General features: G+C 46.1%; 1 protein-coding gene and 1 pseudogene across 1 annotated transcript in view; one reads left to right on the top strand and one right to left on the bottom strand.

The window, feature by feature from the left end:
* Positions 1-4,241: 4,241 nt before the first annotated feature.
* LOC133259366 (small ribosomal subunit protein eS4-like) lies at positions 4,242-5,882 on the bottom strand (annotated as a pseudogene).
* Positions 5,883-20,051: 14,169 nt separating this feature from the next.
* Positions 20,052-25,784, top strand: part of TGM3 (transglutaminase 3) — a 42,650-nt gene continuing 36,917 nt past the window's right edge. The window contains exon 1 of the mRNA XM_061436767.1: positions 20,052-20,161. Within this exon, the coding sequence (XP_061292751.1) occupies positions 20,155-20,161 (7 nt within the window). The 5' untranslated portion in view covers positions 20,052-20,154. The remainder of the gene's footprint in view (positions 20,162-25,784) is intronic.

Here is a 25,784-nt window from a genome sequence, read left to right as displayed (position 1 = left end):
AAAGGTCAGTTTTCATTCCAATCCCAAAGAAAGGCAATGCCAAAGAATGTTCAAACTACCACGCAATTGGATTCATTTCACATGCTGGCAAAGTAATGCTCAAAATTCTCCAAGCTAGGCTTCAGCAGTACTTGAACTGAGAAATTCCAGATGTTCAAACTGGATTTAGAAAAGACAGAGGAATCAGAGATCAAATTGCCAATATCGGTTGGATCATAGAAAAAGCTAGAGAATTCCAGAAAAGCATCTATTTCTACTTCATTGACTATGCTATAGCCTTTGACTGCATGGATCACAACAAACTGTGGAAAATACTTAAAAGAGATGGGAATACCAGACCACCTTACCTGCCTCCCGAGAAACCTGTATGCAGGTCAAGAAGCAATGGTTAGAACCAGACAAGAAACAACAGACTGGATCAAAATTGGGAAAGGAGTACATCAAGGCTGTATATTGTCACCCTGCTTATTTAACTTATATGCAGAATACATCATGCAAAATACCGGGCTGGATGAAACACAAGCTGGAATGAAGATTGCCGGGAGAAATATCAATAACGTCAGATATGCAGATTACACCACGCCTATGTCAAAAAGTGAAAAAGAACTAAAGAGCCTCATGATGAAAGTAAAAGAGAAGAGTGAAATCTGGTTTAAAACTCAGCATTCAAAAAAATGAAGATCATGGCATCCAGTCCCATCACTTCATGGCAAATAGATGGGGAAACAATGGAAACAGTGAGAGACTTTATTTTCCTGGGCTCCAAAATCACTGCAGATGGTGCCTGCAGCCATGAAATTAAAAGATGCTTGCTCCTTGGAAGAAAAGCTATCACCAATCTAGACAGCATATTAAAAAGGAGAGACATTGCCAACAAAGGCCCGTCTAGTCAAAGCTATGGTTTTTCCATTAGTCATGTATAGATGTGAGAGTTGGACCATAAAGAAAGCTGAGCACTGAAGAATTTATGCCTTTGAACTGTAGTGTTAGAGAAGACTCTTGAGAGTCTCTTGGACTGCAAGGAGATCCAACCAGTCAATCCTAAAGGAAATCAACCCTGAATATTCATTGGAAGGACTGAAGCTGAAGCTGAAACTCCAATACTTTGGCCACCTGATGAGAAGAGCCAACTCATTGGAAAAGACCCTGATGCTGGGAGAGATTGAAGGCAGGAGGAGAAGGGGACGATAGAGGTGGAGGTGGTTGGATGGCATCACCGACTCAATGGACATGAGTTTGAGCAAATTCTGGGAGTTGGTGATGGACAGGGAAGCTTGGCATGCTGCAGTCCATAGGGTTGCAAAGAGTTGGACAAGACTGAGTGACTGAACTGAATTGGGAAGGCTCCATGGCTGGAGGCACTTGATTCAGTTCCCCCTTTCTTCACCCAATCCCCACAGGTAGGAGGCAGCCTCATAACCATCACATTTTGATTTTCCACCTCGATAGCCTAAGGTCTCACACTGCACATGAACTGTGGGGGGTGCCCTCACTGGATCCCAGTGACGTGCGACCTCAGCCTCCAGGCCTCATGCCCCCATGTAGCCTGGACCAGATTAGTCACTGAGCTTTCTTTTCCAGCTCAGACTTTCCATGATCATTCTGTGGTCAGGCCAGGAATGTTTACTTACATTGCAGAGGGATTTCAACCACTGTCAGTGAATTCCTCAGGAATCTCTGCCTCTGCCAATTGCTTCTTTCACTGTCACGAGAGAAGGAAGGGCTTTGTGGATGTGACTGGAGGTCCTAAGGCAGCTCTGCTGTTCCTGTTGTGTGGGTCAGGGGCAGAGGCTCTAGCTTCCCATGGGCTGAGACGGCACCTCACAGGAGCCAGTCCCTGATCTGTTCAGTCTCCCAGGAAGCCTTCTCCAGGCCTTTGAGCCAGGTTCAAGGGAGGTCCACATGCTGCCACAGCATCGCCAGTGCCATCTCTGCACTGCCATGTGGCTGCCTCTCCACGGTGCCATGTTAACCCCAGCACCTGGCATGTGCTGGGTATTTACCTTATTCCTAACAACTAATGAAATGGGCAGAGCCTCTCCACGGAGACAGAAACGCAGGTGTGGGGGTGCTTGGAATTACCCTGCTTCTGCTTATTGTATTACTTGGGCAAGTCTCCTGCCTCCAGTTTAATAAAGAAGTCTGATTAGATGAATATTTTCCAAAAAGGTTTAAGAACACAAGTCTCTTTGTATTTTTCTGCTTCCAAAATGCTCTAAAAACATGGGTTTCTTGGTATTTTTCAGGCGAAAAAACAGTAATTTAGATGATGTGGCATACTACAGCTCCCTCTCAGAGACTCATGTACACAGTAGGATATTAAAAGCTCTGAGAAATCCCAGAGAAAAGATGTCAATTTAATTTATTTAAACCAACTTTCTCCAAAATCTCCTGGCCTCCCCCTCCTCCCTGAAGAACTGGTGTATTGATGCACACAGCCTAGGGGATCCCAAACTAGATGATTTCCAAGTCCCCTCATAATATACCCTACCCAGAGACACGGTAGCCTGATGTAGGGAAAAGACCAGGGACTTTGGAGGCAGACAGAGCTGGGCTTGAATCCTGGCCCTGTTTTATGGTAGCTGTGCGGCCTTAAACAAGTCATTTAACTTTCTAGGCTTGGATGTCCTCATCTATAAGATGAGTATGATAACACCTACTTGTTAAGGTTGTAGGTTGTTGAGAGAATTTAATGAAATAACAGGTATGGAACACCTAGTACCGTGTGTGACACACAGGAGGCCCATAATAAATATCAGTTCCTTTGCCCCATTACTCGTGACCCTCTTCTCTCATCTCTCACCCCGCATCCCCCATTCCTAGAGCAGCCATTGGCAGGGCAGAGAATGTAGCAGGAGGTATGCTGAGGCTAAGTCTCCACATGACCCTGACTGTGTTCTGTCAGTTTCATGGAAGGACCACACGTCAGCAGGACCAAGGTGAAGGGGCCAAAGGAGAGGCGGCAGAAGCTCCTGCCCTTCTTTGCCAAGCAAGTGTGTTCTCTCTATACTAGGCAACCAGATGCTGTTGGTAGAAAGAAAAGATTAAGAATGCTGTCAAACTGTTCCAGAAGAAATGGCTACTGTCATAAATCCACTACCTAAAATACCAAACCCTGCTCAAGTCCCAGCTTGAGGGCAAAGCCTTGGCCTGTTTGCCCAGACCAGAAGCTGAAACAAAAGCAGTGGTCTGAGTGATGGCAGCAAAAAAGGGCAGGGTTCAAGATGGCTTCTAGGAGCCTTGGCACCAGGACAGTTGTTTCAGGATCTGCCCTTGGAGAAGAGCCACCACTTGACAGACAAATCAAGCACCAGGTCTGTGCCAGGTACAGGGCTTGATCATGATGAAGGGAACCAGTTCTCCAGGGAGGCAAGAATGGGCTGTGGGGCTTGGCTCTTCCTAGGAACTGAGCAAGCTGGGTGGATGAATGCATTGAACTCTGCATAAAGATCTCGTTTTTGTATATCTCCTTTCTTCCTTCCTTCCCACTGTAGGGCAGTGTTAAGAGATAGAGCACGGGCCTTAGAAATGTAATTGGCTTCAATTCTTACTCTGCCTCTGCTACTTTTGTGACCTTGAACAAGTTACAACCCCTCTGAACCTTGGCTTCTTCATGTGTAGGGGGAGGACCATCATCTCTACACCAGGGAGTGATAGCCAAGACTGAAGAAGCTAATCTAGATGTATCCTGAAGTATGGCATGAGTAACTATGACATGGGGACAAATGTTGTTTTACTTCTAGTAGCTATATGTTGATTTAAATATGCACTAGAAAAATAACTAACCTACCAAGCCCTTCTATAGATGCCATTGATTGGTAGAAGGCTAAAGTAGCTATACAAGTTAAAGGAAAAAAAGAAAAGAGAGCTGATTCAAAGAAAAATACTAAGTAGATGATGCCATACCTGGTGTGTAGATATGGCAAAACCCATGAATATGTTACGTGAGTGAACAAGGGAGGGAAACTGTCCAGAACCCAACACTGTGGCTGGCACATGGCAGGCCTTGAAGGGCTTTTCTCCTTCTTCCTCTTCTACTCCCAGGAGATGAAGAAGATCAAGGAAGGGAGGAAGGAGGGAGGAAGCAAACCGACTGACTTATGTACCTACTTGATTTGTAAGTCTGCTTTAGCCCCACCCTTTAGTTCCATAGTTTCCCTTTATGTAGGACTTGCCTGCTTACCTCTGTTTCCTCTCAGACGCATCTCTTAGCTTTCCTACTAGAAAATGATTCTTGCCTAAGTCTTCTGATGTAACCAGGTATTGGAAATTCTAACAATACCTATATAATAAATTCTACCTATTCTAAATCCTCATCTGCAGCACTGTTCAACAATCCTTCGGAGCTTTGCAGGAGAGAAACAGGTTTTTTAAAATGTATTATCATATGTAAGTACAAAAACTTTTCCAGTCATGTCACATAGAGATCATTTTATCCACTGCTCTGTTTGGGTGCCAGTCTCTTGTTGCTCTCCTCAGCGATGGTAAGGTTAGTACCCTTCCCACTGAAAGAGAGAGCCATGGTTTACTGCCTTTGCCAATAATGAAAATGTTTGAGAGCCAGGTGGCAAAGCTGTTGCCGTTGGTATCTTTCACATAAACTACATCAAAAGAACCTGGATGTCTCTCCAGGTTGATGATCACACCAATTCTTCCCAGGTTAGCACCTCCAGTCACCATGCACAGGTTACCAGTGTCACATTTGGTGAAATCAGTAATCTTGCCAGTCTCCAAGTTCATTTATTAGGTGTCAATGCACATTGATGTGGGGATCGGGGTAGCAGATATGTGAGTATCATGGGTCACCAGATGAGGGGTTCCTTTTGTCCCCACAAAGATCTTTTGCACTTTGCACACTTGTACTTGCCCTTCCCAAGTGTAATTTGATGAACAACAAAGCGACCCTTGGTGTCATAGATCAAACAAAAATTCTCTTGAGTCTTATTAATGCTGATGACATCCATAAAACCAACAGGGTAGATTATATCAGTGCAGACTTTGCCATCAATCTTAATGACATGTTGCATGCAAATCTTTACTTCATCTTCTTAAGTCTGTTCCTTAGAACTTAAGTCTGTTCCTTAGGAAAATAATTAGAGGGAGACATTCCCTCAGCTTGTGGGGACTGGTAGATGGATGGGGGGCAAACACACCAGTCAATTTATCCAGCATCCAATTCTTTGGAGCTGCTCTGCAATTCAGGTGCTTTTTGGGACCCTGAGGCTGTGCTAGGCACAAAGAGAGGGAGCTAAACATTTTAATGGATGTGAGAGAGAAAGAGACAGAGAGAGCATGTGTTACTTATGGGAGGAGAGGAAGCAGAATTCAGGAGGGGGAGATTGTGGGCCTTCAGACTTAGGTCCTGGCTCTTGAGTCTTTGGGACTGGCCTGAGTTGTCTTCCTGTTTCCTAATTGTTCTGGGTTTTTGTTTGTTTTCTCTCTTGAGGAAGTAGAAATTCAGGGAAAGGAAGTGATTTGCTCACAAAAACAGGAACTTAAACCTGAATATCTCATTTCTTGGTCCTATTTCTTGCATTCTGTCATACTGGGGTACTTGGGCTTTCCAGTCCTAGGAAAACCAAAGCAGTTCTTAAGAATAACCTCAGATGACAGGAACAAGATGGCAGAAGAGTAAGACGTGGAGCTCATTTTCTCTGCACAAAGATACCAAAACTACATCCACATGTGGAACAACTCCCAGACATTATATAAAATATGTACTAAATATATATTTAAATGTATATATTTGAAGACAATACATGACCACTACATATATATCAGAATGACCCAAATCTAGGACTCTGACAGCACCAAATGCTCGAGAGGCTGTGGAGCAACGGAGACTCTTATTTATTGCTCATGGGAATGCAAGCTGTCACAGCCACTTTGGAAGACACTTTTGCAATTTCCTGCAAAACTCAACATACTCTTACTGTAAGGAACTGAAATTTTATGTCCACATGAAAACCTGCACACAGAAGTTTATGGCAGCTTTCTTCATAATTACCTCTTGGAATCAACCAAAATGTCCTTCTGTGGGTACATGGATAAATAACCTGTTTTATGTGAGGAAAATGAGATATCATTCAGCACTAAAGAGAAATGAGCTATGGAGTCATGAAAAGACATGGAGGAGATTTAAAGGCATATTACTAATATAACCTAATTACTAATACAATCTGAAAAGGCTAAGCACTGTATGATTCCAACTATATGGTACTCTGGAAAGGAGAAAGCTATGGAGACAATAAAAAGGTCAGTGGTTGCAGGGATTGAGGAAGGGAGGGAAGAATAGGCAGAGCACAGAGTAATTTAGGGCAGTGAAGCTATTTTGTGTGATACTATAATGATGAGTACATATCATTATTCATTTATCCAAATCCACACAATATATTAAACCAAGAGTGAACCCTCATGTAAACTATGGACTTTGAGTAATTATGATACGGTAAAGTAATGCTCAAAATTCTCCAAGACAGGCTTCAGCAATACGTGAACCGTGAACTTCCAGATGTTCAAGCTGGTTTTAGAAAAGGCAGACGAACCAGAGACCAAATTGCCAACATCCGCTGGATCATGGAAAAAGCAAGAGAGTTCCAGAAAAACATCTATTTCTGCTTTATTGACTATGCCAAAGCCTTTGACTGTGTGGATCACCATAAACTGTGGAAAATTCTTCAAGAGATGGGAATACCAGACCACCTGACCTGCCTCTTGAGAAACCTGTATGCAGGTCAGGAAGCAACAGTTAGAACTGGACATGGAACAACAGACTGGTTCCAAATAGGAAAAGGAGTACGTCAAGGCTGTATATTGTTACCCTGCTTATTTAACTTATATGCAGAGTACATCATGAGAAACGCTGGGCTGGAAGAAGCACAAGCTGGAATCAAGATTGCCGGGAGAAATATCCATAACCTCAGATATGCAGATGACACCACCCTTATGGCAGAAAGTGAAGAGGAACTAAAAAGCCTCTTGATGAAGGTGAAAGAGGAGAATGAAAAAGTTGGCTTAAAACTCAACATTCAGAAAACGAAGATCATGGCATCTATTCCCATCACTTCATGGGAAATAGATGGGGAAACAGTGGAAACAGTGACAGACTTTATTTTTGGGAGGGGCTCCAAAATCACTGCAGATGGTGACTGGAGCCATGAAATTAAAAGACGCTTACTCCTTGGAAGAAAAGTTATGAACAACCTAGATAACATATTGAAAAGCAGAGACATTACTTTGCCAACAAAAGTCCATCTAGTCAAGGCTATGGTTTTTCCAGCCGTCATGTATGGATGTGAGAGTTGGACTGTGAAGAAAGCTGAGTGATGAAGAATTGATGCTTTTGAACTGTGGTCTTGGAGAAGACTCCTGAGAGTCCCTTGGACTGCAAGGAGATCCAACCAGTCCATTCTGAAGGAGATCAGCCCTGGGATTTCTTTGGAAGGAATGATGCTAAAACTGAAACTCCAGTACTTTGGCCACCTCATGCAAAGAGTTGACTCATTGGAAAAGACTCTGATGCTGGGAGGGATTGGGGGCAGGAGGAGAAGGGGACAACAGAGGAGGAGATGGCTGGATAGCATCACCGACTTGATGGACATGAGTCTGAGTGAACTCCGGGAGTGGGTGATGGACAGGGAGGCCTGGCGTGCTACGATTCATGGGGTCGCAAAGAGTTGGACACGACTGAGCGACTGAACTGAGCTGAATGTAGGTTCATCAGTTGTAGCAAATGTACCCTTTGGTGGGGGATGTTAATAGTAGGGGAGGCTATACATGTGTTGGGGCAGAGGTGAATGGAAAGTCTCTGCACCTCTCCCTAAATTTGGCTGTGAACTCAAAACTGCTGTAAAAGATAGTCTTAATTTCAAAAAGACAGCACATACACTGATAATCACAAAGCTCATATCCATTCTTACTAAAAGAATCCCAGTATTGCATGATGTGGCATGAGTCCCAGCATCCCTTCAGTCCAAAATGACAGAGCCACACAGGTTCTGAGCAATGAGATGTAAGCAGAAGTAAGCTGAGGAGGGTTTCCAGTAAAGCTTTTTTAAAGGATTACAGTCAGCAGGCAATACTGTTTGCCCTTTCACCTTCCTGCCAGAAACACAGGGGTCATACTTGGAGCAGCTGTCTATGAGCTTGAGGCCTGATTTAGGCTGGAACCTCAGAAGGGGGAACAGAGAGCTGGGAGGATCCTGGGTCCTTGGTATCAACTCTGGACAGCCTGGCCCAGAATTCTTATTTAGTAAGAATACAAAAGATGTTTGCTTAAGTCATCATTTCTCAGGTCTCTTTTACATGCAACCAATTGATGTTCCTAACTTAATATGTATTCAGTAAACAAATTCAACGAGTATACAGTGAAAAGTCTGTGTCTTTGTTTCTTTAACCACCAGACTCTCCGTCTCTTCCCTAGAGGAAAATCACTGTTACTTAAACCTTTTCAGTTATTGCTTAAGCACATACAAGTATGTGCAGGCATCACTGTGTGTGTCTGTTTTTTCAGTGCTCTTTTGATGATCATTTAAATCTAGAATCCTAAACCTTAAGCAGAGAAGGCAATGGCACCCCACTCCAGTACTCTTGCCTGGAGAATCCCATGGACCGAGGAGCCTGGTAGGCTACAGTCCATGGGGTCGCTAAGAGTCGGACATGACTAAGCGAATTCACTTTCACATTTCACTTTCATGCATTGGAGAAGGAAATGGCAACCCACTCCAGTATTCTTGCCTGGAGAATCCCAAGGACAGAGGAGCCTTTTGGGCTGCCGTCTATGGGGTCGCACAGAGTCGGACACGACTGATGCGACTTAGCAGCAGCAGCAGCAAACCTTAAGACTTACAGGTGTGAAACACATGAAGACCATTTTGTTGAGATTCTCAGGGGAGCTCAGAGAAAGGACCACACTTGTTGACAATCACTGTGTCCAAATAAGCATTTGGATGAGAGTGTGTAGAATGTGTGATGGTGTGGGGACTGAAGAGAAGCTTTGGCCTACTAACGGACACCAAGCCCCTCATTTCCAAGGTCTCCAACTGAGTTAGTGATGGAGCCAGGATTAGCATCCAAGTCTCTAGTCAATTTATTGCTCAAATGTCACTGAAATGTAATCATTAAGAACAGAGACTGTGAGCCAGAGGAAGTGCTCCTAGCTGCTTTCCTGGGACCAAAGCTGAAGAGAGGCCAGGTGTTTGGGGCCTGCTGGAAGCAGGTGGTGCCTAGGAAAAGCTTTATGCAGAGGGATGCCAGGACAAGCCTGAGCCCTCTATAATTTATAGCTTTCTTTATAGATGCATGAAACTAAGATCTAAATCTGATGAATTAGGAAATCCCCACTTGTCCATGAGAATTAAAGAATTGTTAGTATCAGATGCAATTGGTGAAGATGAAAACTGCCAATCAAACCCGTTTGCCAAGAACCAATAATTCAAACTAAAATAATTCATGTGACATAAGTCACATTAAAAAAACTAAGTGACTTATGAGTATAAGTCACATATATATAATGAATCCATGTTCATTTCCCTATCCAGTATACAATAAGATCAAACCAGAATGGAAAGTGCACCCTTTGCACTCATTCAGAACTGCCTTGTTTGAAAAGGTGTGGATGACCCTGATGACTAAGCATGGTGGTTGGGTGGGAAAGAAAGACTGAGAGCTGGTCATGTGTGATTAAGCCTATTCCAGGCCTTTTCCCTGCTGAGAATGCCCTTTCCTCCAATTTTTGTTTGTTCACACCTACCTTTTAAGGTGTGGCTCAAATGTGTCTTTTCCATGAATCTTTCCTTGAGCCCCTTTCCACTGTGATTGCTCCCATCTCGGTGAGTTCGCAGAATGTTGCTGTACCATGTCATCCCATTTCTCTTCTCATCTCCTCTGTTAGACTATCAACATTTTAGAGGCAGGGGCTCTAAAGAATCTACCTGCATTGCGGGGGACCTGGATTCAATCCCTAGGTCGGGAAGATCCCCTGGAGAAGGAAATGGCTACTCACTCCAGTATTCTTGCCTGGAGAATTCCATGGACAGAGAAGCCCGGCAGGTTACAGTCCATGGGGTCGCAAAGAGTCAGACACAACTGAGCGACTAGCACTTTCACATTTCTTCTATTTTATTAATACTTTTTTTAAGAAAAATAAAAACCTTCTTGTTACATAATTTTACTTGCCTGTTAATAATTTATTATTGCCCATTCATTCTAGACAGCAGACAATACAGCAAAGCAAAATCAGGGAATGCAAATCATTTGCATTTTGTTGTACATTCGAGGCTTTTAAAATTCCTATATTTAATAACAAAAAAGAAGCAGACTCACAGATGTAGAGAATAAACTAGTGGATACCAGTGGGGAGAGGGAAAAGGGGGGCAATATAGAGATAGGAGATTAAGAGATACAAACTATTAGGTATGAAATCAGCTACAAGAATATATCATACAACACAGGGAATATAGCCAATATTTTATAGTAAGTATAAATGGAGTACAACCTGTAAAAATTGTGTTACTTTATTACTATATCACTATATTGTATACCTGTAACATATAATATTATACATTGGCTATACGTCAATTTTTAAAAATTCATACAGTTAAAATTTCTACCTTTATAGGTGTATCAAAATTGGGTCCTTCTATACATAAAGTTTTAAGATTTTCTTTCACGTTATTGTATATCAGTAACGTCAGTGATAATATGGTAATTTTTAATGAATGGTAATATGTTTTTCTGATTATAAAAGTGTGATATGATTTATAAAAATTGAGAGAATAGAAAATTGCATACAGTGTCAAGATTATCTTTTAATCACACCACACAGATAGACCACTATTAACATTCTTGTATATAGCCCTCGATACGCTGGAATACTAGATTTTCTTCTGAGAGCAAGTGTATGTATATGTATCACACTCATGTATACTTACTTAAATATATTCATTCATGTAAGTGTTTTAACTTAATATTAACATCTTTCAGTGTCAAATTCTTACATATCTACATCATCCCTTTTCTTTTAAACTAATGAATGAATTTATTTTTGGCTGCGCTGGGTCTTCGTTACTGCACTTGGGGCTTTCTCTGGTTGCAGCGAGCAGGGGCTGCTCTCAAGTTGCAGTACCCGGGCTTCTCATTGCAGTGGCTTCTCTTGTTTTGCAACACAGGCTCTAGAGCAAGGGGACTTCAGTAGTTGTGGCCCTCGAGCTCAGTCGTTGTGGCTCATGGGCCCTAGAGCACAGGCTCAATAGTCGTGGTGAACAGTCTTAGCTGGCCCTTGGCTTGTGGAATCTTCCCAGACCAGGGATAGAACCTGCATCCCCTGCGCAGGCAGACAGAATCACTCTACCATCACTGTACCAATGTGTGGATCTGCCACAATCTAATATACTTCCTATTACTGAACATGGACTCTTTTTTTTCCAAAATATTTCCTCTTATTAACAAATTTTATGGATCATTGTGTTAAATACATTTGTATATGTGTACTTTTAAATGTTTTGGTACAAATTGCCCTCTGAGACGTGTTCATCTTTGAATTTCCCAAAGTGTCTAAAGAGAGCCTTGCACACTGTGGACATAATAAATTGGGGTGGATAAATGCATGGAATATAGAAAAATCTTTGCCTCTCTCTCTAATCTTTCTTCTTCTCTTTTGAGACCTCAGTGGAAGATCTGTTGATTCTTCGGGCACCATGGGAAGGGCCCAGGTTAGAGGCAGGACCAGTGCAAAGTAACTGCCTCAATTCCCTTAGCACTTTGGAGGCTGGGGAAATGGGCCCTGAGAGGGAGCATCTGGTTCTGAGCCAGCCTGTGGCTGAGCAGCTAAGCAAGTGTCAGAGAGGGCCCTGAGGCTATCGACTCCTAGCCCAGCCCTCCTTCCCCCTTCATACTCCCCTGGACAGCCCTTTACCTCTTCCCAAACCTGTAGATTCTTCATAAATCATATTTATATCAAGTAACTTATGTCAGGTGGCAAAAATAAAGTGAAACATGGTACATACAAGTTACTTACTATAAATCATCCAGCACGTGAGTGACCCTGAAAATCTTTTTTCCCATTTATTATTAGCACTTGACCTGAAATGCAAAAGAAAGAGGACAAAATTTGGAGGCCAGAATTTTAAATTTGAATCTGGTCTCCATTCTCTCCCCTGTAACATGGCAATTGTACTAAAATCTGCTTCCTTAGGAACCAGGTAACGATCGGGGAGATGGTGAATATAAAAGCAGATGTTGTGATAATTGTACTGTATTTAACAATGTTGGGGCTTTCCTGATAGCTCAGTTGGTAAAGAATCTGCTTGCAATGCAGGAGACCCTGGTTTGATTCCTGGGTCAGGAAGATTCGCTAGAGAAGGGATCAGCTACCCACTCCAGTGTTGTTGGGCTTCCCTTGTGGCTCAGTTGGTAAAGAATCTCCTTGCAATGCAGGAGACCCCGGTTTGATTCCTGGGTCAGGAAGATTCGCTAGAGAAGGGATCGGCTACCCACTCCAGTGTTGTTGGGCTTCCCTTGTGGCTCACCTGGTAAAGAATCTGCCTCCAATTTGGGAGACCTGGGTTTGATCCATGTGTTGGGAAGATCCCCTGGAGAAGGGAAAGACTACCCACTCCAGAATTCTTGCCTGGAGAATTCCATGAATTGTATAGTCCATGGGGTCCCAAAGAGTTGGACACTACTGAGTGACTTTCACTTCACTTTACTTCTTAACAATGTTAGTATTTTCTGCTATTGATAAGATTGAAAAATATTTCCCTACTCTTGCCAGCTCAACCAAGAGGCCTTTCTAAGGTGGGTTTCTTAACAGAAAGTTGGCAGCAGAAAGAGGGTGATGAACTGGAAGCATGCATTCTAATTTCGGGTGTCATGGCCTCAGTGCTCTCCTCGGAGGAAGGAAGTTCAGTTCAGTCCCTCAGTCGTGTCCGACTCTGCAGCCCCATGGAGTGCAGCACGCTAGGCTTTCCTGTCCATCACCAACTCCTGGAGTTTACCCAAACTCAAGTTCATTGAGTCAGTGATGCCATCCAACCATCTCATCCTCTGTCATCCCCTTTTCCTCCCGCCTTCAGTCTTTCCCAGTATCAGGGTCTTTTCCAACGAGTCAGTTCTTTGTGTTAGGTGACCAAAGTATTGGAGTTTCAGCTTTAGCAGCAGTCCTTCCAATGAATATTCAGGACTGATTTCCTTTAGCATTTGCTGGTTGGATCTCCTTGCAGCCTAAGGGACTCTCAAGAGTCTTCTCCAATACCACAGTTCAAAAGCATTGATTCTTAGGTGCTCAGCTTTCTTCAGAGTCCAACTGTCACATCCATACATGACCACTGGAAAAACCATAGCTTTGACTAGATGGACCTTTATTGGCAAAGTAGTGTTTCTGCTTTTTAATGTACTGTCTAGGTTAGTGATAGCTTTTCTTCCAAGGAGCAAGCATCTTTTAATTCCATGGCTGCAGTCACCATCTGCAGTGATTTTGGAGCCCAGGAAAATAAAGTCTCTCACTGTTTCCACTGTTTCCCCATCTATTTGCCATGAAGTGATGGGACCGGATGCCATGATCTTAGTTTTCTGAAGGTTGAGCTTTAAGCCAGCTTTTTCACTTTCCTCTTTCACTTTCCTCAAGAGGTTCTTTAGTTCTTTGCTTTCTGACATAGGGGTGGTGTCATCTGCATATCTGAGGTTATTGATATTTCGCCTGGCAATCTTGATTCCAGCTTGTGCTTCATCCAGCTCGGCATTTCGCATGATGTACTCTGCATATAAAGAAGTTGGACAAATGACCTTTAACACTTTCCAAGCTCTGAGCCCACGCCAGCTATTCCATGACCTTAGGCAAATCATTTCTCTAAAGGCCTCAGTTCTCCCATCTGTGAAAGAAAGGGTTGGGCTGGATGACCTCTCTGGGTCGCTTCCTTTCTGAGGATTGACTCAACCCCAGAGACATGCCCTCTGTCCATTTTGCTTCCTGGTGCCCTTCTGGTGCCTGTGCTCTTGGGCAAATCGCCAGCCTTCCGGGTGGTGTCCCCCAAGCCACCAGGTGGTGGGCTGTGGCCTCCTCTCTTTCCTGGTTGGTTTTCCGGCCCCAACCGGAAAGAGGTGACTGAGTGACAGCTGGACAGATTGAACCACCCCTCCTGTTAAGAGATTACACACGTGTGCTGAGCGGGGCTGCCCCCTGCGGTCCCTTCCTCATGCCCAGGATCCATGTCCTCACCCTGTTCTGGGGCGTGGCTAGCCTCCCCCACCCTCCCCCACTGTTCTCACACTGGGTGCTCCCCATAACCTCATGTTCAGTCTTTTCCCAGAACGACTTGATTGCTGTCCTCTCTTTGATCTTTTCCCGCCTTCTCCTCAATAAGTAAGTCTTTTTTTAATCTCTGTAATTGGAGCCCGTCACTCGTTCTGCACCTCTTTTCAGCTCTTATCAGTCTCTGTGTTTAAGAAAAGTTCAGCTTCTCCCTAAACTGCTTCCTGTCTTCCTCCCTGAGGGAAGCTCCCTGAAGGCTGGATGTCTGCAGTTCTGACTACCTTTGACCCCCCTCAACAGGCATTGTAAGAAATCAGTGCTGACATGAGCTATGAAGGACTTTTACACTTCTACTCTTCCTCCAGCATTTTGCTTTATTCGTTTGGGTGAGAGTGGGAAATGTGGGCATAAACACATTAAAGTCGAGGCTTTCATATTAGTTCTGCAGGGACGCTTCCTTCTGTTCAGCCCTGAGTTACTAATACTATCATCCCCAGAATCAGAAACACTCTCCTGAATGCAAGGTCCAGAGTCACTCAGATGTCACTGAACTGGAGGATTCATCAGGGACAGGGCAGCATAGAGAGGCCTCTGCTGTCTGGCAGACCTGGGTTCACATCCTGCTTTGCTACTTGGTTAGCTGTGTACCCTTGTCAAGTTCCTTAGCTTCTCTAAGCCTCTGGCTTCTTATTTATTAAATGGGATTGCATTGAAAATATCTTCCTCGGAGGACTGTTGTGACACTTAAAAGTCAACTGATGTGAAACTCAGCACAGAGCCTGGTGTCAGGAAAAGGTGGCCAACCATCCAGACCCACACGCTCCCCTCCTGAGTCAGATCATGTATCATTAGGTGCCTGATGAGTGACACAGGGCAAGTTGCAGAGGCTCGGGTGGAGAGAAGTCACTGCATCTTGTCACTTACATGTGTCATCACAGGATTCCTCAGGATGCTCTGGAGGGTGAGTGGTGCTGGCATCACCAGACCTATTTTTCAGAGGAGAAAACTTAGGCTCAGAGAGATTAAGTGATTTGCCTAAGGTCTGTGTGATTATAAAAATGTGTGCTTGTGATAAGTAAGAGTGTGTCTGAGGCTTAAACCTCAGTTTGCCTCTTTTAGCACCAGCCCTCTTTCCTGGAACAGCACACTGCATTGAGCACAAGGAGGGAAGATCTTTGGCTTGGTAGTGAGAGATCCTGATGCAGAGGAAATAGAGAAGGTGTTCCAGGCAGGGGCATTTTACAAATGGGTGTAGAGGCAGGGAAAACATATGGGATTCCAGGAAAAATGATTAGGTGTGTTTTGCTGAATAGGAGAGTTAATGTAAGAGTAGCAGAAAAAAAAAAACAGAATTCATTTGGACATACACTGGAGGGTCTTGAATGCCAGACTAAAGAACTAGAGCTTCGAGAGGCCCTGGGGAGCCACTGAAGGTTTCAGAAGAGGGGATGACCTGATCTCATCAAGGAGATGAGAGGTCTCCAAATTGTGACTCCCCAGGAATGGTTGGAGAAACTGATGCTTAATCTGAAGAAGAAAAGACTTGTTGGAAGGGAAGGGTTTTTTTTTTTTTTTTGGCATATTTGGGGGAGCATGTGATCTTTGTTGGGTGAAGAGGGGACAGGTGGGTTTGTGTGGGGTCAGTGATGGATGGAAGAGAAGCAGTGAAGATCAATGGGCAGAAGCTCAAGGGAGATAGACTTTTTAGGAGGAACTTTCAGAGAGACAGACTTAGAGAAAAAACTTATGGTTGCAGGGGTAAGGATGAGGGGAAGGGATAGTTTGGGAGTTTGGGATGGACATGTACACATTGCTGTATTTCAGATAGATAACCAAGGACCCACGGTATAGCACAGGGAACCCTGCTCAATGTTATGTGGCAGCCTGGATGGGAGGGGAGAATGGATACATGTATATGTATGACTGAGTCCCTTTGCTGTTCACCTGAAACTCACAACATCGTCAATCAGCTATACCACAATACAAAATAAAACGTTTAGGAAAAAAAAGGAGGAACTTTCTAGTCCTCTCAATGCACTTTGAACTCCAGTTACTGAGAGCCCACCGCATGCGCTGGGCACAGTGATGCACTGAGCATGGAGCAGTGAAGCATACAGTAAAGCCCCTGCCCTCACAGACTTCCTGTAAAACAGGAAGGGGGACATGTGCCTTAAACAGAATCATCCCCGACATGGATGTTACAGGCAGAGCTGCCTGTTTCATGTAGGGACTGCTTTGAGACTGTGCATTCCCTGTCACCGGAGTTTTCAAGAGATATGTGTCAGGAAACAGGATTCTTACTATGGGAGAATGGCTGGGGGTTAGATGATTCTTATAAGGTTCTGTACCTTTACATGTGTTGTGAAATTTTCAGCAACTCTAAATCTCTCAATTAGAGGGAGAAAAAAGGCAAATGATCAATTAGTGTCTCTCTCTCTTTTTTTTAAGTCCATATTTGCACGTTCCATTCTAACTGGAGTCTGAGGTGCAAAGTGGGTGGCCAAGCAGGAATTTCATCCTGCGTGTAGCTGGGTGACTCCACCTGTGAATTGAAAATCATTTAGCTGAGATTGTGACAGCATGCAAATTACCGCCCGCCTGCAGGCTGGGGCTGCAGCTGCAGCCATGGTGCAATCCTCCAGCTGCTAACAGGGAGTCGATTCAGGGTGAGGACACAAGGCCCTGCTGCTGAGCAGCTAGAAGCTGCAGGGACCAGCGAGCAAGTGGCAGGCATGGGAGGAGGCAACCCGGCACCACCCTATCTATAGGGGAGTGTCATATCTATGACTTCAGGGTTTGAAGCCTCACGACAGTGCTGAGAGGTGTCTGGGTAGGCTGACGGGAAAACTGAGGCTCAGAGAAGGAAAATGACTCTGCAAACCACACAGCAGGCAAGCCCCAGAGCCCGGCTTTCAGTTGGGGTTTCTGAATCCAGCATGGGCATCTTTCTGCCACACCACCTTGGGGTCAAGAGTGATCAGCTACAGATCCTTCCAAGGGGATGCCAAGGGGTCATTGGGCAGGCACCACTGTCCACACTGTGGGTCCCATTGCAAAATCTATGACACTTGGGAGTGCTTTAAGGGCATTGAGAACACCGATAACATCAGCACGAAGGGGCTACGCTGAGCGGTGCCAGAGGCGGTGCTGAGCACTTGTGTTCATGCTCTCCTTTGACCCTCCCTGAGCTTCTAGCTTAGCTTTACCCATGTGAAAACCAGGACTCTGAGAGGAGGGCTATGTCAGAGCCAGAGTTTGGACCCAGATCTGTGTGATCTCAGAGTACAAGGGCAGAGCTGCCTACCTGTCATCTGACAGGTTTCCCTGCCAGGTCACTGAAAGAGATGCCAAGGGTCCAGTTCTTGGCTCTCAGGCCAACAACAACAGCAGTAATAAGCAACTCCCCCATCCATTTCTTTATCCCTCTCTTGAGGGCATGCACAGCCCTTTACATCCACTCATTCCCTTGGATTCACACAGCTCTTGGGTTTCTGGCAGGACTGATTCAGCGTAGTGAGACCCTTGCCCAGAGTCTCAGCCAATCCCACGGCAGGGGCCAGGACCCACGCCACACACCCAGCTGCTGATCAGGGTCCAGCTCACTTTGCTGTTACCTCTCTATGCTCTGCTCTCTTGTGGATCATCTGCAGGAGCCAACAGCGACCACATTCCATGGGGCCATGGATGCAGAGCGGCCAGGCCTGGGAATGGCTGACCTACCACCTCACTTAGGCAGCCAACCTCCAGGTTAAGCAGAAAGACTCTGGAGTCACTCACATAGGGGTGGGAATTTCTCCCTCCTGTAAGACAGCAGAGGTAATGGTACCTATGCCATAGGACTGATCTGAAGACAAGAAAAGGTGACACACGTGAAGTGTTTAGCCAATGCCTACCCAGGTTGGGTTCTACACTGACGGGAATTATTATTTCCAACTTTACATCGATTGATTGATCCACGCATTCAAAAATAGGTGTGCTCCTGCCATGCGACAAGCCCATGTTCGGTTCTGAGAAGACGTGAGTAATACATAGCCTGGGCCTTTAGAGAGTGAGTGATGGGGATAGATGTAACCAGACGGCCCCAGTGCGGGAGACGCATGTGGCAAGAGAGGTCCTGAAAGGCACCAAGTGCTGTGGGAGCCCAGATGACAGAGAGATGACGTAACCAGACGGCCCCAGTGCGGGAAACGCATGTGGCAAGAGAGGTCCTAAAAGGCACCAAGTGCTGTGGGAGCCCAGATGACAGAGAGGATAGACGTAACCAGACGGCCCCAGTGTGGGAAACGCATGTGGCAAGAGAGGTCCTAAAAGGCACCAAGTGCTGTGGGAGCCCAGATGACAGAGAGGATAGACGTAACCAGACGGCCCCAGTGCGGGAGACGCATGTGGCAAGAGAGGTCCTGAAAGGCACCAAGTGCTGTGGGAGCCCAGATGACAGAGAGGTGACGTGGATTTCCTTTTTCCCATCCGCCTTATTCAGTCTCATCTTTCTCAGGGTCCAGCGTTCCCATCTTCTCCCTAAAGACCTAATTGTGAAAAAAAAAAAAAGACCTAATTGTGTCATGGTGCGTCCTTCCCACCCCAAGTCTGGCGGAAGCCTTGAGAAGTTTCCTCTCTGTCACAAACCCTTGGAGCATTATCATTATATTTTAAAACTCCCTTGTCTATCACAGGAAAGCTTGGAACTTGTATATAGCCACCATGGGATCTTTAAATATATATATATATATATATATACATATACCCTTAAAACAACAAACAAGCAAACAAAAAATGTAGAATGAGAGTCTCCCCCCCTCTTAATTTTTTAAAACTGGTGTAGAAGCTGGGCTCAGAGAAGGTCCGTGACTTGCCCTCCAGTTTTACAGACAACGTGTGGCAGAACCAGAATGAAGTCGTGTCACAGTATAGCTTCACTGGCTGTCCTCACCGCCTCACTGAAAAGAATAATCCTCCCTCCCCCCACTCCCGGGAGACCCAGGTTCAATCTCAGGGTTGGGAAGATCCCCTGGAGAAGGGAATGGCAGCCCACTCCAGTATTCTTGCCTGGAGAATTCCATGGACAGAGGAGCCTAGCAGGCTACAGTTCAAGGGATGGCAAAGAGTTAGACACAACTGAATGACTAACACTGACCCCTACCCCACATCTGGAATTAAACTGACATCTGATTCCAGATGACAACTGGATTTAATCCACATGGTACACATCCATGCACTTTCCACTCACATCACTTCATTTGAATACTCCCCCACATCTTGAGTTGAGAAGAGTGGATGGGCCTCCCCTCAAATCACAGACAAGGCTTCCAAGACTTCAAGGTCCAGTGATGGCCAGGACCCAGCCAGCATTGGAACCGAGTGCTTCTAACCACAAATCACACGCCATTTCTGGCACACAGCAACCTGTACAGTGAACTGTGATGAGTATCTCACGCCCCTCGTGCAAGTGGAGACCACTAGCATGTCAGGACGATGAGAAAGCATTAGGCAATTTTCTGCTCTAGGTTCTGCAGAGACTTTTCTTTGACCCCAGGGGACTTCTCAGCATCAGCTCTGGACAAGCATTACATCATTTCCTGAAACCTGTGATCCAGGAAGTAGTTCATCTTGAAAAAAATAATAAAATCAAACTCTGCATTTTTTTTTCTTATCTCCCCTCTTCTTCCCAAACTGGTCTTGCACAAGCAGGTATGACCTTCCATTGGGTGACAAGTATGTCGTAAGTGAAACGTTTACAGGCACTACAGGAATGACCTGGTGCCTCGCCTACCTCATTAGAATTCTAATTGGGGTGTGTAGGAGAGGCCTTTATAAATGGCAAGGCGATCCCAGCAAGACAGTCAGTCTCCCCACACCATCCGTGCCATTCCAAGACGAGCCAGAGAGGAGGCAGAGGAAAGCGAAACATGTCTGGTGAGTGCATGGCATCTTCTCTGCCAGTCCCCGCTGGACTCCCATGCTTCTCTTGGGCCTACTGAGAGGCCAAAGTGCCCAGCTCATGACAGCTGCCTTTGGGGCTCTGAAAGCTAGAGCCTGGTTTTTTTTTTAAGGTTCTCTTCAGAGGCAACTCTTTCTCCATGCCTGCCTAGTCCCTCTAGTGTGGTCTTAGGGTTAGAGCATGTTTGGGACGAAGTCCTGAGTATAGGGCAGGTTCTTCAGTGCAGCCAGAGGCATATCCCCTTAGCTAGATGGACAAGCTTTGCCCTTTCAAGCCAGTTGGCACCTGCTTCCCATGTTTCTCAATGTCATTTTACCAGCTGTCAGTAATGTAGGCAAAGAAAAGCACGTCTCAGAGCTACAAGGGAGGGAGGGATGACAGCGTGTAAGTCGATTTAACAGAAACCATCAGCGGTGCTGGAATGCTCCTAAGTAAACTACACATCCGGAAGCACTGGCAGGCTCTTTGAAAGTGACTTGATGAGTGAAACCACCAGGAGCAGAAGGAGCAGGTATGCCGAGGACAGTCCCTAAGAGCGGCACCAGGGAAGGGTGTGAAAAAGCACTGCTGGGGAGCACGGGTTCTCTGACTCTGTGGTCACTTTGAGGACTGGGCTCTGCTTAGACAGCGCCCCTGCTCAGCAGCAGGCTAATTATTGCCTGTCGTGGGTGCTCAGCCTAGTGGGTTGGCAGCGACGCCAAACCCAAACAAGGCATGAGTCAAACCAGTAAAATATTGTGAATGGAGGTTAAGGCTGCAGGAAGGTCTGCCCAAGAAATCGCTGAGCACGATGCAAAAGGGGAATGCTGGTTACTTCAGAGGTCACAAAGACCAGGATAGGGTGGCTGCAAAAATGGACTCTTCCCTTATCCCGGACTTCTTCCCATGAATATGCAACAGTGCTGGGTTGCTAAGAAGGGGAACCTTGGATTCTGTAGACTTTAGCAAGAGGGGATAGGCCATCTCCCTCCCTACTTCCCTCCTGCCAGACGATGAGTTGCCCTTACTTGGGTCCCACAGAAATTTGATAGCTGGGCCCAGACTAGGTTTTAGTAGCATCTTTTCTGCCACCAGTTCCAAGCTCATCCATGACTGTGGGTGAAATCTGTGACATGGAAAGCAATACTGAACCTGGTTTCTCAGTTGAACTCTGTTACCAACTGCTACTGCTGAGCCTCCAGCTCCCAATTCAAGATGAAGAGCTTGAAATGGAGGGACTTCCAGGTTCCTTCCAGTACTGACTGCTCTCTTGCATGAAAGGAAAGAGGGGGCGGAGGGCGATGGGCTTCGGCAGGGGCTCAGTCCTGGAGCATGTGCACGCACAGCAGCCCACCCACTGAGAGCCCTGCAGGCATCCCCAGGGGCCCAGCGTGTCCATGTCTGTGACTCCTGGGGACACTGCACTCTTAAGACTCAACTTCTGGGTCCACCAGATGCCCAAAGGTCACAGAGAAATGTGGACAATGGTCAATTCAGAGAAAATCAATTTTTAAAAAAGAGAGACAAGGAAACACCTTCATTCCCTTGAAGCTGTCACACCTGTGGTTCTTGGCCTGTCCCAGTCATGCAGCCAGGCAGGGCTCAGTAATGAATTCCTGAGTTCCTGAATGAATGAGTTTGCTTACTGGACACTCAGGGAAGGAGCCACGATGCGCAGCAGAAGCATAGAGATCGAGAGGGCAGTCTTCCCATGGTGGGTTCACAGTGGACTGTCATTAGGTTGCGTTATACAACCTAAGCGGAGGAAGGGATTAACCCTGGTGGCGGTTTAGGGTAGGGGAGACCCTAGGCCCCAGGTAGCAGCAGGTAGCGCTGGTGTGGACGATGAGCTGGACTTGGTCAGAAGTAGTTTTGGGGGTGAGGAGTGTTCTGAGAGGAGGGAAAAGGAAAAGAAACATGGGTGGTAGGGTGCGTGTGACCGGGGACTAGCCGGGCTGCAGCGTGCTGGTGCGAGAGGCTGTTTCTGGCTCCCAGGTTAAGGTTCTTGTTGGAATCTGTGGGGTGTGATTATTCTGCCTCCCAGTGGAGACGGCAGCCTGGGCTGGGTGGATGACATGGTGGAGGAAGGCCTGGCAGCCTTCTACCCACAGTGGTTGGCACCCTCTGCCTTCCATGCACCAAGGCCAGAGCCCCATGTTGGACAGACATGCAGGCTGTGGACAAAGACACTGGGCCCAGTGCGAAGGGGTTCCCCATCCTAGAGCCCACACAGAGGCCCTGAGGCAGAGTCCCTAAGGGTCAAATATGGATGCAGACCTCTGCCTACAGGAGCCCAGCCCTTCTGTGTCGGGGACAGGCGCCCTGTCCCACTAGGCCGGTGAGTGTCTCCACCATCAGCTTAGCTAGGCAGAGTGCTGACTTCAGGACTCACCCTCTCTGGCTTCAGGCCCCAACCTACAGAGGACCTATATCATTCTGGGCTGTGGGTCTGCACGTTTCCTGGGAGCTCAGAGGCCGGCAGCTCCTTCTCCATTTCCAGGCCCCCACGCCTGTGTCCCTGCTGCTCTGCTCACCTCAAATAACTTCCCAGCTCAGCCTCCACCCCGCTGGGCTGTGCTCCACATATGGGGCAATCATTCTGGTCCCCAGGGCCCGCATGCCAGCCTGGGTGTGAGATGAAGAGAGGAAATTCTTTCCCCATTGCATGGAAGTAGAGGGAACGAGGCCTCTCATCTTGGTAGGAGCTGAAAGGGGTTCAGAAGGATCTGCAGTCCTCCATCTCAGCCTGTTTTCCTCCTTTGTAAATAGGAGATAGTGATTGCCCCCCTGCCTCCCGCTCAGAGTGGCCACGTGGCTTGGGGGAGAGAATTCGTGGAAAGTAGCTTTGATTGCGTAGTGTAAATAGACACTGTGTAGGCTTAAGGTAGTGATTCTCAACTCCAGCTCTGGTTCCATATTAGAATCACCAGTAGAGTTTAAGCAACCAGTGCTGTCCCAGTGGTGGGGCTTAGGCTAATATGAACTCTCCAGGTGCTCCTCGTGCACAGTGAGGGTTTAAGAAATTTGAAACTCTCTCTGGAAGTGAAGGGGACCCAGGAGTCCTTCCTTCCTCTCTCATGCGAACCGTGTAATGTCGAGGCAAGGAGGAGGCTGTGGGTGTTCCCCTCTCCCTGGCAGCTTCCTGGACTCATGCCCATTGCCGCCACCACCACCCCCTCGGCTAGATGCAGGGTGCAGCCTGGAGTGGCACATGGTCAGGCTGCACTGGCTTCAGTGTGAGCTTGGGCCGGTCTCTGCCTGAGCGTGTGATGTTTGGCAAGTGATGACATTTGACTGGACTTTCAAATCCCTCATCTGTGAAATGGGAATGACAACATCAGAGGGGTTTGTAACTGTGAAGGGACATATGCAAGTAAAACACTCAGCACCTTGTCTGCCCATCTGAGGTCCTCCATGACAGCCCAGAAAAAGCTCAAACCCTTCTCCCTCCTGTGTCGCTGGTGCCATTATGTGTGGGATCCTAAGACCTCTGTACCACTGACAGGAGCCCAGGTGCCAGTGATGGGTGCTTGTGGGGTCCCAACCAACATCCTACAAGGAAGGATATTTGGTTTCACTGTTCCCTTCTACAGAGAGGCTGAGACCTTGCTCAAGGCTGCTCGAACCACCAGTTCAGGGCTCACTCAGTTTTGTCCTGGCACCCTTGCCAGCCCCTTGCTCAGTGCCCCCCAGGGAATCCCTATTTCCCCACCACCTGAGGACCAAGAGATTGTACCACCCATGCTGCACAGGATTGAAAATGTCTGAATGCAGAGGAAAGATGAAGGGAAGCAGCACAGGCTAGAGAGAGAAAGAAGAGACTGGTGAGGGCTGGGGTGAGGGAGGACTTGGCCAGGAGCTGGAGACATCCTGATGCCCAGAGGAGAGGGGTGTGTTGCAAGTAACAGCCTCCCAGTGACCAGGATCTAAGACCCGGTTTGTGGGCCAAGCTCTGACTTTCAACTACCGGTGACCTCAGTAGACCTTCCAGGACCTCAGTTGTTTTACCTGTCACTGGGAATATTGCATCATATCGCTGCTTTTCAAGCTGCCAGTTTTCACCATTAGCAAGCTGTAAAATCAGTTTAGTGGATTGGGACCAGCAAATTATTTTAAAAATGAAGTAGAAAATATCACTGTGCATTGTGCATAGTAAGGGTTCATACTGTTTTGGGAAACTTCACATCAATTATAAACCCATGTGTGTAAGCAATGTACAAAATGTCCTTTTTAATGCAGTCTCTAACAAAAAACTTGAAGACATTTGGCTAGATGATTTTTAATATATCTGTCCTGTGAGTCACGTTTCACAGTCTAGAATCTGTTCTGTGCTTCTCTTTTTATCCCTGCCAAGAGTGGGCCACAGAATAAGAGGGGAGGGCATTACACTACCAGTTACATGCAGCTAGGTTTGGCTGTAAATGACAGCGAATCCCAAATAACAATGACTTAAAGAAATGAACAAGACAGACGTTTACTAGATGTAGGCAGTTCTGGTGGGTGGGGCAGCTGCACAATCCTGAGGGGCCTGGGCTCTTGTAGGCCCCTACTCTGTCATCCCAAAGTCATGTGTGGTCTAGACTGAGTCCACATCACACCCAGACCTGGGACAGCAGGTGGAAGAAGATGGAAATAAGCAGGCTAAGGGCCTTTGCCAACTATTTTGGAAAAAGAGGTTTCCTCAGAATTGAAAACAGGTATTCAAACAAATGTTTGCAAAGAAACATTCAGAGCAGCACTATTTAGAAGAGTCAAAAGGTATAAACAACCCAAATATCCATCAACTGATAAATGGATTAACAATATACAGTGTATCAACATAGTGGAATATTATTCAGCCATAAAGAAGGAATGAACCTCTGATACACTCTACCACATGGATGAACCTTAAAAACATAATGCTAAGTGAAAAACCAGACTCAGAGACTATATGACTCCATTGATACGAAATGACCAGAGCAGACAAATCTATGGGAACAGAAATCAGATTAGCGGTTGCTGGGGGCTAGAGTTGGGGAGGTGGGAAGTGATTGCTAGTGGGTGGGAGATTTATCTTGAGGATGAAGAAAAAGTTCTGAAACTAGGAAGTGTTGATGGTTGCACAACATTGTGAATGTACTAAATGCCACTGAATTGTATGCTTTAAGTGGTTAAAATGGTGAATTTCACCTCACTTTTTACCAAAGAGGTTTCCTAGGAATTAAGAATTAATACATTTAACTTGCACCTATAAGTCATTGGCCAGAACTCATTCACATGACTCCCAGCTGTAGGGGAGCCTGGCCATTAGCGTGAAGGATTTTATTACCAAGAAAGGAAGAGTGAGTGTACACTGTGATAGACATTTAGCAGTCACTACCACGTCAGTGGTGCTGGTAGCACTGATATTCTCAGAATAAAGAAGATGGGAAAACTGCCCCTGGCCTGCTGGTGGAGTTAAGCAGTGAGTCAAAGAGGCAGCATGGGATTGTGAGACAGGCCCTGGATAAGAGTCCAGAGACATCCCACTGTGGGAAAATCACTTCCTGGGACTCCATGTCCTCACAGCCAGAATAATAGTCGGGGGAGATGCTCAGTCTCCAAAATGTTACTCTCTTTGATGTTTCTGAGAGTCTCTGT

The sequence above is a fragment of the Bos javanicus genome, chromosome 13, assembly GCF_032452875.1.
Source record: "Bos javanicus breed banteng chromosome 13, ARS-OSU_banteng_1.0, whole genome shotgun sequence".
Classification (NCBI taxonomy): domain Eukaryota; kingdom Metazoa; phylum Chordata; class Mammalia; order Artiodactyla; family Bovidae; genus Bos; species Bos javanicus.
Note: the sequence above shows the minus strand (reverse complement) of the source record. Positions and strands in the feature narration are given on the sequence as shown.